At 37.4% G+C, this 14,420-nt stretch overlaps 1 protein-coding gene across 1 annotated transcript in view; it reads right to left on the bottom strand.

Annotated features, from left to right (window-relative positions):
• SAMSN1 (SAM domain, SH3 domain and nuclear localization signals 1) overlaps positions 1–14,420 on the bottom strand; it is a 57,702-nt gene that overhangs the window by 15,840 nt on the left and 27,442 nt on the right. Inside the window, exons 3-5 of the mRNA XM_010845140.1 lie at positions 11,181–11,330; positions 7,321–7,450; positions 4,503–4,654 (exon numbers count right to left, since the gene is read on the bottom strand). Of these exons, the coding sequence (XP_010843442.1) occupies positions 4,503–4,654; positions 7,321–7,450; positions 11,181–11,330 (432 nt within the window). The remainder of the gene's footprint in view (positions 1–4,502; positions 4,655–7,320; positions 7,451–11,180; positions 11,331–14,420) is intronic.

Raw genomic sequence — 14,420 nt, 5'->3', positions numbered from 1 at the left:
TGGCGGGGCTCCCAAGTTGGGAAGGGGAAGAGAGAGAAGTCTATGGCTCTGTCTATGCTTCTAATTCATCAGAAAAATTCATATACTTTGTGAAATGAATCTATCTAAAGTATTGCATCCATCTAAAATAATGAAAATGTTCAGAACTTTGTACATATAAAATGTGTAACAAAATTATATATGTACTAAGGATAAATTATGCTATTTATTCTAGATTAATTAATACTTAATCAACTAGTAGTTATTTAATTAATACTTAGATTGAGTTTCACAGCAATAGTTTAAAATATGAATGGAATGCACTGGGACTGATAGAATAATTGGTCTGTCTCTTTATTCACCTCTAAGACTAGGACTGCAGGAGTAATTGTTAAGCACAAAAAACTTCACAGGGGTATTTTTTTTTTGGTAAGGAAAGTTGATTTCTATGTAAATACAGTGTCTACATTTAAGAGTCATAATTACTCCTTTAAGACTGTTAGCTGTCTACCTTAGAGATTACATTATAGATTCTGACATTTTTGCCATTTTAGAGGTCTACCATCAAACAAAGCATTAAATCTGCTACTAAAAATATTTTTTTCTGCTGCTCTTGAGTGTGCATTCTTCCATTTAATACACAAATTGTATTTGTAAAAGTAGAAACCAATGTGATTAAAAGATCAGGTCTTTCCAATTTATTGACAATTTGACATTCTGATCCTATGAGTTGCTCATCTAGTTTTTCCTGCCATTAACTATAGGGAATCAAATCCTAGGCTAGACATCAGGTAAGCAGACCTAGAAAATCCCCAGAAGCTCTAGGGGGTTATCTCAAAATATTATAGTCTTATGCTGCACCCTTCTTATTATCCTTTAAACTTGTAAAAATACATTACAGGTAAGCCCACAGGCTACAGGCAAAAATCCAACTTCATTTCGGATAAGATCCTGGCTGGGGACAATAGTATCCATTACCCTGTGGTGTCTGTGGGATTTTTATTGTGTCCTGCAAGAGCTCCACAAACGTCCCCTTAAGCAGCGCTAGGGGTAGTACGCTGCATGGCATTATAGGGAAATATGAAATCTATCCTGAATCAAAATGTTTTCAATGTATTCCCTTCTACTGCCCTCCCTCCACAATGGTTACTTTGCTATAATCCTCCTTTCCCCAAGACTTGGACTTCAAATCATTTCATAGAAACAAGTAAGGAGCTAACTGTGGAAAGAAATGTTTTCCTCATTCTCCAGCTGAGGTTATTCTGATTTGATATCTTAAAAGGGATAAAGAGAAGAGCTGAGTGCCTTGAATGTGCAATAATAATATTAACACTTCATAGTTTATAATATTTATGGTTAACATTGGTTTGGTATTGACAGTATCAGTTCAGTTCAGTCGCTCACTTGTTTCCGAATCTTTGCGATATGAACCACAACACACCAGGCCTTCCTGTCCATCACCAACTCCTGGAGTCTACCCAAACCCATGTCCATTGAGTCAGTGATGCTATCCAACCATCTCATCCTCTGTCATCCCCTTCTCCTCCTGCCCTCAATCTTTCCCAGCATCAGGGTCTTTTTAAATGAGTCAGCTCTTTGCACCAGGTGGCCAAAATATGGGAGTTTCAGCTTCAACATCAGTCCTTCCAATGAACACTCAGGACTGAATTCATTTAGGATGGACTGGTTGGATCTTCTTGTAGTCCAAGGGACTCTCAAGGCCTTCTCCAACACCACAGTTCAAAAGCATCAATTCTTCTGCGCTCAGCTTTCTTTATAAACCAACTCTTACATCCATACATGACCACTGGAAAAATCATAGCCTTGACTAGATGGACCTTTGTTGGAAAAGTCTGCTTTTTTAATATGCTGTCTAGGTTGGTCATAACTTTTCTTCCAAGGAGTAAGCGTCTTTTAATTTCATGGCTGCAATCACCATCTGCAATGATTTTGGAGCCCCCCAAAATTAAGTCTGACACTGTTTTCACTTTTTCCCCATCTATTTCCCATGAAGTGATGGGACCAGATGCCATGATCTGCGTTTTCTGAATGTTGAGCTTTAAGCCAACTTTTTCACTCTCCTCTTTCCCTTTCATCAAGAGGCTCTTTAGTTCTTTTTCACTTTCTGCCATAAAGGTGGTGTCATCTGCATATCTGAGGTTATTGATATCTCTCCCAGCAATCTTGATTCCAGCTTGTGCTTCCTCCAGCCCAGCGTTTGTCATGTTGTACTCTGCATATAAGTTAAATATGTAGGGTGACATACAGCTTTGAGGTACTCCTTTTCGTACTTGGAACCAGTCTGTTGTTCCATGTCCAGTTCTAACTGTTGCTTCCTGACCTGCATACAAATTTCTCAGGAGGCAGGTTAGGTGGTCTGGTATTCCCATCTCTTTCAGAATTTTCCATAGTTTATTGTGATCCACACAGTCAAAGGCTTTGGCATAGTCAATAAAGCAGAAATGGATATTTTTCTGGAACTCTCTTGCTTTTTCGATGATCCAGCAGATGTTGGCAATTGGTTCCTCTGCCTTTTCTAAAACCAGCTTGAACATCTGGAAGTTCACGGTTCACGTATTACTGAAGCCTGGCTTGGAGAATTTTGAGCATTACTTTACTAGCGTGTGAGATGAGTGCAACTGTGTGGTAGTTTGAGCATTCTTTGGCATTGCCTTTCTTTGGGATTGGAATGAAAACTGACCTTTTCCAGTCCTGTGGCCACTGCTGAGTTTTCCAAATTTGCTGGCATATTGAGTGCAGCACTTTCACAGCATCATCTTTCAGGATTTGAAATAGCTCAACTGGAATTCCATCACCTCCACTAGCTTTGTTCACAGTGATGATTCTTAAGGCCCACTTGACTTCGTGTTCCAGGATGTCTGGCTCTAGGTGAGTGATCCCACCATCTTGGTTATCTGGGTTATGAGGATCTTTTTTGTATAGTTCTTCTGTGTATTCTTGCCACCTCTTCTTAATAGCCTCTGCTTCTGTTAGGTCCATACCATTTCTGTCCTTTATTGAGCCCATCTTCTCATGAAATGTTCCCTTGGTATCTCTAATTTTCTTGAAGAGATCTCTAGTCTTTCCCATTCTATTGTTTTCCTCTATTTCTTTGCATTGATCGCTTAGGAAGGCTTTCTTATCTCTCGTTGCTATTCTTTAAAACTCTGCATTCAAATGGGTATGTCTGTCCTTTTCTCCTTTGCTTTCGCTTCCCTTCTTTTCACAGCTATTTGACAGTACTGACAGTATAGAAAATTAATAATTTCTACTCTTTAGCTATAGCGACTTTGTGTCACTAAAATGAATAATCTAACATCTATAAAGTATTTTACCACTAAATCTTCCTCTGTTTGTACTATTGTAACACCTCCTCCTCTTGAGTACAAACAAAAGTATGAACATGATGAATTTCAAACCTGTGATTATGTTATATGACAGGAGGGGCTATGCATACATAATTAATACCCAAAATTTATTAATTTGGGAATTAAAAAGAAGTTATCTGGGTACTTCTGACTTAATCAGGTAGGACCTCTTAAAACAGATTTGAAGCATGGGTGAGCTTTTCTGCTATAGCTATTGAAGGAGTGAACTGCCATGTTAAAGAAAATCATGGCTGGCAACCTCAGGGGACTGAGAATGGCTCCCAGTTAATATACCTTAGGAAAGCAGAAAACTCAGTGCTATACGCAATAAGAACTGAATTATGCCAACAGCTGGTGAGCATGAAAATGGACCCTGAGTCTCAGATAAGATCACAGCTTCAGCTGACACCTTGATTTCAGCCCAGTGAGACCTTAAAAAGACCACCCAATTGAGCCCACATGTAAGACCTACAGAACTGTGAAATAATAATATATTTGTGTTGTTTGAAGCCCTTACAGCAAAAGAAAATGAATAGAGAAGGCAACAGTGAAGAAAAGGGAATTCAGAAGGAAATATCATTGAGAGAAAATTGTCCAGTTACTTGTGGCATTTGCAAGTACTGACTCAAGTATTGAAATTGCCTGACCAACTCTGGCTCCTAAGGCCTTTACTCTCCTCGACTCTGCCTGATATTTCCATTTTCTTTCTGTCTCCTTTGGTTCATTATTTTTACTCCAACAAGTATCAAGTACAACTAGGCACTTCTAATAACTTGTGAGGCTTTTGGTAGTCAGAAAAAATGTAGACAGTTCCTTCTCCCTTAAAAGGCTATGATTCTAGGAGGTGGGTCATAGAGGATCTTGCTTTGATTCATGTCATCGAGTGTCCTATAAAGCAATTATCCTTCAATAAAAAATAAATTAATTAAAAAAGGCTATGATCCTGCATTATCTACAAAACACAACTTTTGTGAATAGCCTCGAAAGACGGATTGCCCTACCTTACCTCTTGTGTGTTGTTTGAATTCCTGCCACAGTAAACCAGTCCTCATTTCTCCTGTTGGGAAGATACACTCATCCCTAGTTCCCCATATTTGTACTTCCTGAAAGAGATCATACACCCAGCCATAGACAAACCATACAGAATGCACACACCTTGATTTTGAGGGAATCAGTGTCATAGGGGCTTGGTGTGAAATCGGTGTGTACTCGGGCACGGCCACAGAATGGTCCAGAGTAGGGGCTGTCATCATCAAGTCGAAAGCTGTCCCGGTTACTTGTACCATCTGAACAACTTGTTATTCCACCTGATGAAAGCAAAGCAGACATTTACAGTTCTCATTGAAGGTTCATAACATTCTGAACCGTCACCTGGACATAACTAAGCAGAAACAATGCTGAACAATTGGATGCCAGCCTCCTGCGGGGGTTCTAAGTGACTGACTGCTTATTTTTGCTCCCAGTCCTTCTCCATCAGTGACTTCTGTCCTGAGCCATTTCTGATCTTTATTCAGTCAACCTGATCCTTCTTTCCTCAACCACCAGTTCAAGCACTCTCTTACTTCGGCCTCTGTGATCCGATCCAGTAGCACAGTGCTTTGAGCATTGGCTACTTGCTAAAGAGGCAGGAAGTATATAGCCCTAATGCCCTGTACAAGGCAGATAGTGAATTTTGTACATGTAAACAAAGACAGAAACCTATAATAACAGTTTGATTTTTGTGTGCTATTGATCAGGAATGGTCAAAGCATAAGCCACAAATTTTCCTACAACTTACTATGATGTAGCAAAAACGGTGTTTCAGACTTCCTCCTGTGTACCAAAAGCCATTCTGAGACAACACCTCTATGTATAAAAGGTAGCGTTTTTGCTTGTAGTGTGAATGACAGGGAAAGAGAAAGTTGTTATAATATCTATACTCCTAAATGGTTCAAACCTGTTCTAAACTGGGCTATTAAAACGGCTCCAAAACCTTGTTCTCTGGTCCTCTTCCTTTCTGATCTGGAACCTCAAGGGGGGAAAAAAAATAGATTTCGTATTTGCTGCCTAGGGGCAAGAATGGTTCACAGGGGCGGTTACTCTGAGTCTCCTACCACTCTCAGTCGTCACCTCTCTTTTTCCTTTGGTGCGGTCCTTTGGTGCTCTGTTTCATGAGGGAGCAGGCCCAGTATCTCTACCATTCATTCAAATAAGTGTAGAAATAAGATAAAGATCCCTAGGGATGCTTCATTTTTTATATAATGAAAGTCGCTCAGTCGTGTCTGACTCTTGGCAACCCCATGGACTATGGCCTGCCAGGCTCCTCTGCCCATGGAATTCTCCAGGCAAGAATACTGGAGTGGGTTGCCATTCCCTCCTCCAGGGGATCTTTCCAACCCAGGGATCAAACCCAGGTCTCTGCATTGCAGGCAGATTCTTTACTGTCCGAGCCACCAGGGAAGCCCTCATTTTTCATATGGACTGGTGTAAAAAAAAAAAAAAAAGTGAGTTGCATCTAGTCACAGATATTAAGCTGTGTTTGATAATGGCTAAGTGGACTCCCATTTCCCTTATTCTCTCTTCCATGACTACTTCAGTCCCTGGCTTTTCATGGTATATTAAAGTTAATAAAATTCTACCCACATTTGGCACCCACAATTTTGAATTTTAAAACTTCCAGCAGAAATGAATACTAATGATATCTGAATTTCACACATTCAAAATATACCCTTCAAATGTTTCTGTATTAGCTTTTACTTCACAAAATAGCTATTCTACAGCCAATAGGCAAGCAGGAATAAAATTCAGGATATTTTCAACATCTGGTCTTTGTGATCCATCTTCAAATAACAGAAGCAGCTGATTTAGAATGGAATGGAAAATAAACTTTGCAAAAAACCATTTAAAAGCCCTGAAAAGATTCAAAAGATATAAAACAGTATACATATAAAAAATTTACAAGGCATCCTGTAGTATCAATAGTTTCATTAAAATATTGTAGCAGGACATATGACTGAAGCCTGAGTGACTTCTTTGTTAAAATGATATTTTTTTAGAAAATTCTTATTGAACACATGCTGATTCTTTTTTGTCACCTAATTGATATGTGCTCAGTCTCTCGTTTGTGTATGACTCTTAGGAACCCTATGAATGATAGCCCCCCAGGGCTCTCTGTCCTTGGGATTCTCTAGGCAAGAATACTGGAATGGGTTGCCATTTCCTCCTCCAGGGGGATCTTCCCAACCAGAGATCAAACCTGCGTCTCTTATGTCTCCTGCATTGGCAGGTGGGTTATTTACCACTAGCACCACCTGGGAAGCCCTACCTAATTGGTGATATTCCTACTATTTAGTATTTATATACCACTTCACTTTTTACTCCCTAATGCTGGATGGATACCTAGAATTGATGCAAATGTCCTGTTCTTTTCAGAATATTCCAGACAAAAAAAAAAAAAAAAAGGAAAGGAAGGAAACAGTGAGAGGGGGAGGATAGGGAAGAAATAAAAAATGGGAAAAAAATGAAAGAAAAAGAAAGACAGGGAAGAAGGGAGAGGTAGTAAGATAGAAGGGAGAAAGAAAGGAAGAGAAGAGGAAAGGAAGGAGTAAGTGGGGTATGGAGAAAGGGAAGGAAAAAAGGCAGAGAACAGGATTTTAGTTTTCTGAATATTTCAATTACTTTAAAAAATCTGGATTCAAAATAATGCTAGTTCTCTCCAGCATACTATATTGTAGGATTCAGATTTAATCACCCAATGTGATCTTTTTAAGGCCTATCCCAAGAGCCCTGCTGACCACAGTGCTAAAATTTTCAAAGTATTCCATAATCCTAATATACTATGTATTATTTTAAATAATAGCAATTCCATAGATTCAACATGCTAATCAAATAGCTGGAAGCTTGTTGCTATTTTCACAAGCCTGAGAGAAATCAATTCGTTGTTTTTAGTTACTCAACCCAGATCTCCCATCTTGTCACTTTTCTATAGCCTTACTTGATGAGCTCTGCCCACTGTAGAGACTGTCCAAGGAGTCACTGGTTTTGAGGGAGATCTTCTCAATGTGGGTTCCAAGCGTGGGGTCACTGTTCCGGTATGGGAGGGTATCCTCTCCATCTTCCTCATCCTTCAGAAAATCATATCAGAAGTTAAGTGCAAAGAACTGATTTCCTTGGAGACTTTCACTGTGTGCATTGATTTAGCAAACAAGACAATACTTTAGCAACAAAATACTTAGGAATACATCAGCATCAAATATGAGTGTCATTAATCCTTAGCTCAATTTCTAGCAAAACGTTTTTTGGTATTCTTGGAAAAATTCTTTAGCTGAAACAGTCCACATTTTGGAATTTAACTGAAATTATCCAGTTTATTTTTGTAATTAGAATGAATATCATACCAAGACTATTTAATCAGAAATGTTAGGTTTATTAACATTTATGCTTTATCTGTTAAAGTGCTTTTGTTTCTTCCTGTTCTTCTTATCATCTGTTTACCACCATTACTAATCCTTTGAGATCTGATATTACAAGTTTAAACTCTGCATAGTTGCTTCATGTCACTTATTTGCAGCCTACCAGATCACTAGATATGAATAAAACATGCACACTTTGCAATTCTAAAGCAAAGCTTATCTAAGAAGCTTTACAAATCTCATACGGTGCTTGCCACCTAGTCAAGTGAAAAGCAAATCTTGCATAAAATTAGGAAAGACAGACAATCTCAAAAGAAATTACATCTGCTTGAAAACACCTCAAATGTTTTCCATATTTAGATAGTTTCAACAAAACCTATGAATTTCTTAATACTCATTAAAATATAATTCAATATTCCTCATTTTTTAGCATTTCTAAACATTGATAAAACTTCAGAATAAACATATGATATATGCTTAGTTTGATTCTCTGCTTTTATCCATTCCTTTATTCATTTGTTCAATCATTCAGTACAAGCCTGTAGAACATCTTCTAAGCAACTGGCATTGTTTGGGGGAACTGAGGATACCATGGTAAACAAGATTCAGGGTCCTACCTTTAATAAGGTACATTTTAGGTACATTCTTAGGCTGTGTGCGTGTGTGTGCATGCATGTGTGTGCATGTGTACTCTTTGGGGAGGTTTGTGTAAACAAAATGAACAAGACAATTTCAGAGAATAAGTGCTATGAAGGAAATAAAACGGGATGAAGTGAAAGGTTTAACTATTCAGATTAGGTTTGGAGGAAGGTTGACTGATTTAGAGGGACCACCAAAGACCTCCTCCAAATGGTAACAGAGTCAGCATTATTGATCTGAATGATAAGACGATGTGACTTATATGAAGATTTGGAGATAGTATCCCACTCAAAAGAAATAGCAGGAACAAAATAGCTAAACAAAGAATTAACTTGAGTTATGCAGAGGAAAGGGTTTTCCAGGGGGCTAGCAGGTAAAGAATCCACATGCAAAGCAGGAGGTGCAGGCAGACAGTTTCATCTCCTGGTCAGGAAGATCCGCTGGAGGAGGAAATGGCAACCCATTCCAGTATTCTTGCCTGGAAAATCCCATGGACAATGGAGCCAGGTAGGCTACAGTCCACGGGGTTGCGGAGTCAGACATGACTGAAGCAACTGCACATGCACACATGCAGAGGAAAACAACAAGGCCAGTATAGCTGGAGCTGAGTGAGAGCAAGGAGAGTATTAGGGTATGAGCTCAGAGAAGTAGACTGGAGCCAGATCAGAAGGAACTTCTGAAGCCACTTGAAGTGACCATGCAAATCTCTTGCTGTTGGACCCTTCAGATACTCAGATCTCTTGCTGTGGGACCCTTCTTTACTGACATCCCTAACTACTGGCCCTCTGTATTCACCACTGTGTTCGCAAGGAAGCCATGTACCAATGACTTAAATAGTGGGGCTACCATTTGAGTCCATGCTGGTGGGATGTGGGGCTTCTTTAATGAAAACCTTGGGTTCGAGGACTTCCTATCAATCTGGCCAAATCTTTCTTAAAACAGTGCTGAAGTGTGAGATTTGAATGATCCTTCTTCTTTCTTTGTCTCCTTTTATAGTTATCAGACTTGCATTTTATTCTAAAGGATTTTCTAGCTCATTTTTTCTTTCTCTTCTTTATCCTTCACAGGCATTTTCTCCAGTAAGTCTTTGGTGTGTCTATTCCTTTCTTGGGGTCTACTTCTCAGAGGACTGTAATGAACACATCATAGTAAGGGAATGCATTTTGGTACTGTAAAATTTTAACTGGTACTGTAAAATTTTAACTGGTACTGTAAAATTTTAATTTCAGAACTTGACTTTTCAAATATCTTTCTGGCTTTCATGTGGAGAGTGGCTTTTATGGAGGAAAGAGTGAAAGAAAGGAAACCAATTAGGTAATCTAGGCAAGAGAGGTCGTTTACTTAATCTAAAGCAGAAATAACTTACATGGAGATGTTAAGAGTTTTTAGATATGCTTTGGGGTTAAAACTAGAAGGATATGCTGATTAATTGCTATGAAGAGTGGGAGAAAGAATGAATTTTGGGTGATCTCCGGGAGTTGGTGATGGATAGGGAGGCCTGGCGTGCTGCGATTCATGGGGTCGCAAAGAGTCGGACCCGACTGAGCGGCTGAACTGAACTGAACTGAACTGATAGGCTTTCTTCTTTTTTTCCTTTCCTTCTCCTTCTTTCTCTCTCTTCCCCTTCCTTTCTTTCCAACATCTACCATTAGTACAGTTTTGCTTTTACTTGGAAGACTGGACAAGAAACAAACTCTTTGTACAGCATAGAGAGTCAGTAATTCCATTTTAGGGATATCAAGTTCTAGATATCTATTATGCATCTAAGTGATAATATCAAATAAGCAACTGGTTGTATAACAGATAAGCAAAGAGATCATAGCTAGAGATGTAATTGTGAAAAACAAAGTCATGAGACAAAATGAGATCACTTAGAAAGACTAAACTGAGTAAAGCATCTGGGAACAAGCCTCAGGAAGACTCAATATTTAGAAGGACAGGAAAGAAAGCATAGCCAAGACAGGAAACTACGAGAAAGAAGGAAAACAAGAATGCCCAAAGAAATCATAAAAGAGAATGTTTCATATGTAATGAAGTCATCACTTGCATCAGACACAGCTGAGAAGTATGTAAGAAGAAAGAAAGGTGACCATTTGATTTGGCAACACAGAGGTTAATACTGACTGTGAGTATTCTATTGTTTGAATGGAGTACTGGGGAGAGAAATCCTGTTGAAGTGGGTTAAAAACAGACTAGCTCTAAGACATATAGATCAACAGAATAGAACTGAGCCCATAAATAAATCCATATATTTATGATCAGTTCATTTTTCAACAAAGATGCCAAGGCAATACAGTGGGGAAATAATTGCCTTTTCATTAAGAAGCATTGGGATAACTGAATATCCACATTCAAATGAATGAAGTTGGACTCCTACCACACACCATGTAGAAAAATTAATGGGCGATACACCAAATTTTAATACCTACAAGTATAAAACTCTTAGAGGAAAACACAGGAGTAAATCTTTGTAACCTTAGATCAAGCAATGGTTTCTTAGATATAACACTAAAAGCACAACTGATGATAGAAAAAATAAATCGGGCTACTCAAAATTATAATCATATGTGCTGTAAACGATACCATCAGGAAAGTGAAAATACGATCCACAAATGGGAGAAAGTATATCATATGTGAACAATAATACTGTCTTCCACCCAACTGCTAGGCAAAATTATCAAGGAAAAAAGTATATTGAAGTCCTTCATAAGCTACCAAGTACTTCTATATCTAGAAGAACCTGTTCCGTATTTTAAGAAATACATTAATAGAAAAATACAAATGATTAACAGAGGACGCTTACCTTTTCTTCAGAAAGGGCTTTGATGTACTTTTTGCCCACTTTTTTCTTCATTGTCCAGGAAATAGCTCTCATTTTTTTACCTAAACTTGCTCCATTATGTGAAGTTTTGTTTTGTTCTCCACTTTCATTTATGGGTTCCCCTTCGCATACCTAGTTATAATTGTTTACAAAAGACAAAATAATGAAGCAATGAAAAGCATTGATCTGAAAACATCATTAGAAGATTCCAAATTTGTGGGCTTCCTGTACATTCTGTGTAGCAGTGTTCAAAATTTCAAACAAAATGAAAATAATGCATATTTTTAAAATTGTCTAGCTCTGGTTACCTGTATTACAGACTCAGAAAGTAAAACTTGTTATCGAAAGACATGAGCTTCACATCTGATATTATTAAAGATAATTTTAGCTACATTTTAATAGATGTATAGTAGAATTACTTTAGTCCTTCCTGTTTATGAGATGGACAAAATAGAAAAAAAATGCCAAGCATGATGAGTGAATATCTACTTAGATGAGAGATATTTTTTGGAGGCCTTAGAAAGGCTGCAGCATCTATCCATGCTGAACAGGTACTAACATACCTTCTTGCTTCTTATAAATTGAAATGGTAATGGTTATTTTTTAAATTTTGGAGTTAATTAAATCCACAGAGAAACTGCACTTTTTCCATCTTACAGGTTATGAATACGTGCACATTTCCAACATTCTCAAGTAACATTAATTATGAACTTGTTCCCGCCATTAGAACAGAGATCTTTATGTATTCCACATACTAATCAAATCTCTATTTAGACTGCTTCTGATTTTTGCCTATTAAGAATTTTGTTAAACCAGTGATTTCTCATCTAACTCAGAATAAAACAATGTTTACAGCTCACAAGGCTCTATAACAACATAATATAATGTGATATAATGCAATTATTATAATACATATTGCAATATAATATTGTTGTTATTTAGTCACTAGATTGTGTCTGATTCTTTTGTACTCCATAGACTGTGGTCCCCCAGTCTCCTCTGTGCCTGGGATTTCCCAGGCAAGAATACTGAAGTGGTTTGCCATTTCCTTCTCCAGGGGATCTTCCTACCCAGGGATTGAATCCATATCTTCTGTATTGGTGGGCAGATACTTTGCCATTGAGCCACCAAGGAAGCCCATAATATAATATATATATTACATTATATAGAGTGTATATGAGATAAAGAATTCAAACCATCTCACCCCTTGCTACTTCTCAAATTTTTCTTGTTCACTATAGGAATGATTCTCAAAATGTGGTTCTAAGACCAGTAGCAACAGAATCACTTGGGGCCAATTTGTGTTTTAACAAACTCTACAAGTGACTTTGATACATGCTAACATTTGAAACAACTGTAACTGAGTACTGCCACACTAGTCCCTCTGCCGTTTCTCTTTCATATTCCCACCAATGTTTGTACTGGTTTCAGCCATTGGCTTCCACCAGATATCTACAAATGTCTTCCTTCATTCATCCAGGTTTCCACCCAAATGCCAAGTAATGGAAGAGAAATTTTCTGACTGATCACCCCATTTGCAATAGCCCACACATGTCCACACTCCCTTTATGTTTACTATGATTTATTCTTCTTCTAAGCACTTAACAGTATCCAATAATATATTTGTTTGTTCTTTATATTTTACTGCCTGCGTCTCCCACTATGATATATGCTCCATGAGACTTGAGACTTTATCTGCTTTATTCATCCTGAGCATCTAAATATTTCCAAGAACATAATTGACCCTCAATAGTTTTTAATAAATAGAACTTCTTACGTAGAACTTTGGCATTTTTTTCCCCTTGGAGGACATTTTTGGGTGACATATACATAATATCCCAGATTTGCAAGAAAGGACCCTTGAAGGTCATCTAGTCTAGTACTGTCCACCATCTCCAATAGGTGGGTGGCCAGTCATTCCCTGAATATAAAAAATCATGGGAAACGTCTGTTTAGTGAACTTGAATATTTTAATATGAAGGTGTAACCACATAGTTAACATCATTGTTAATAAATATTATGTTTTACTTCACATCTTACCCCGAATTGCCTATGATAAATATGAATGGACAGCCAATTTAAGTCCTCATTGCACTTTATTAATGTCTACATTCAGGGTTATAAAGGCAAAGATTCTTTGCCTGAATCTTTGCCTGAATAAAATACAACTGAAGCACTGAATAAAATACAACTTGGAACTACTTAAAAATTTTAGTGTTAGGCCTTTTATTTTCTCTTTACTTAAACTTTTTCTATCTTCATCGTAAAGCTATAAACTAAAATAAGAAAATATATTAGTTTATTACTATCTGTGTTAACTTACCATTGCCTAAATTTCAAAAAAGGGCCATAAATATTTTTAATTTCAGGCTTTTCCATAATTATTTACAGAAGCTTTGAGGAGACTCTGTTGACATATATTTAATTTCAATATTTTTCTGTGCTTTTCTCTTTCATAGCCTGAATCTCAGTTTATTTATATACTTACTTATGGGTTTTTTTTGTTGTTGTTGTTTTAAAGTCTGTCTCCCCCTAGACTCTAGGCTTCATGAAGTAAGGATTTTCACCTGTATTGTAACAGTACTTTCTGAGCGCCCAAGGGAGATACTCAAGTAGATGCTCAATACACATTTATTGAATGAGTGAATGACGGTTTGCTAAAAAATGTACAAACTGCTTTATCAAGTTCATTAAATTCTCTCACAAATTGCTAGGCCACCATTACTAATCAATAAGTTTGAATGAGCCTGAGCAACTTTTATAGGTCAACCCTAGAATAAAAACTTAATAACAGTAAATATACCTACATAGGATTATAGAAAGTATAGGATTATACAATATGGGAGTTTGGGGCTGACATGTACACACTGTTATTTAAAATAGGTAACCAACAAGGACCTACCGTATAGCACAGGGAATTCTCCTCTATAACAATCTAAATAGGAAAATAATTTGAAAAAAAAAGATACTAATATATGTATAACTGAGTCACTTTGCCCTGCATCTGAAACTGACACAACAGTGTTAATCAACTACACTTCAATTTAAAATAAAGATTTAAAAAAAGATCAACAGGAAATCCCTCATGCTAAAAAAATTATATCGGTCTTCTCACTGTATACCATTTGTAAAAGAAATACATGTGGGTTCTCACTATTTGTGTTGTATAAGGCTTCTCACTATTTGTAAAAATTGTATAGGGTTTCTCATTATTTGCATTGT

This window comes from Bison bison, unplaced genomic scaffold, assembly GCF_000754665.1.
Source record: "Bison bison bison isolate TAMUID 2011002044 unplaced genomic scaffold, Bison_UMD1.0 scf7180017864213, whole genome shotgun sequence".
NCBI lineage: Eukaryota > Metazoa > Chordata > Mammalia > Artiodactyla > Bovidae > Bison > Bison bison.
This window is presented reverse-complemented; position numbering and strand designations above follow the sequence as displayed.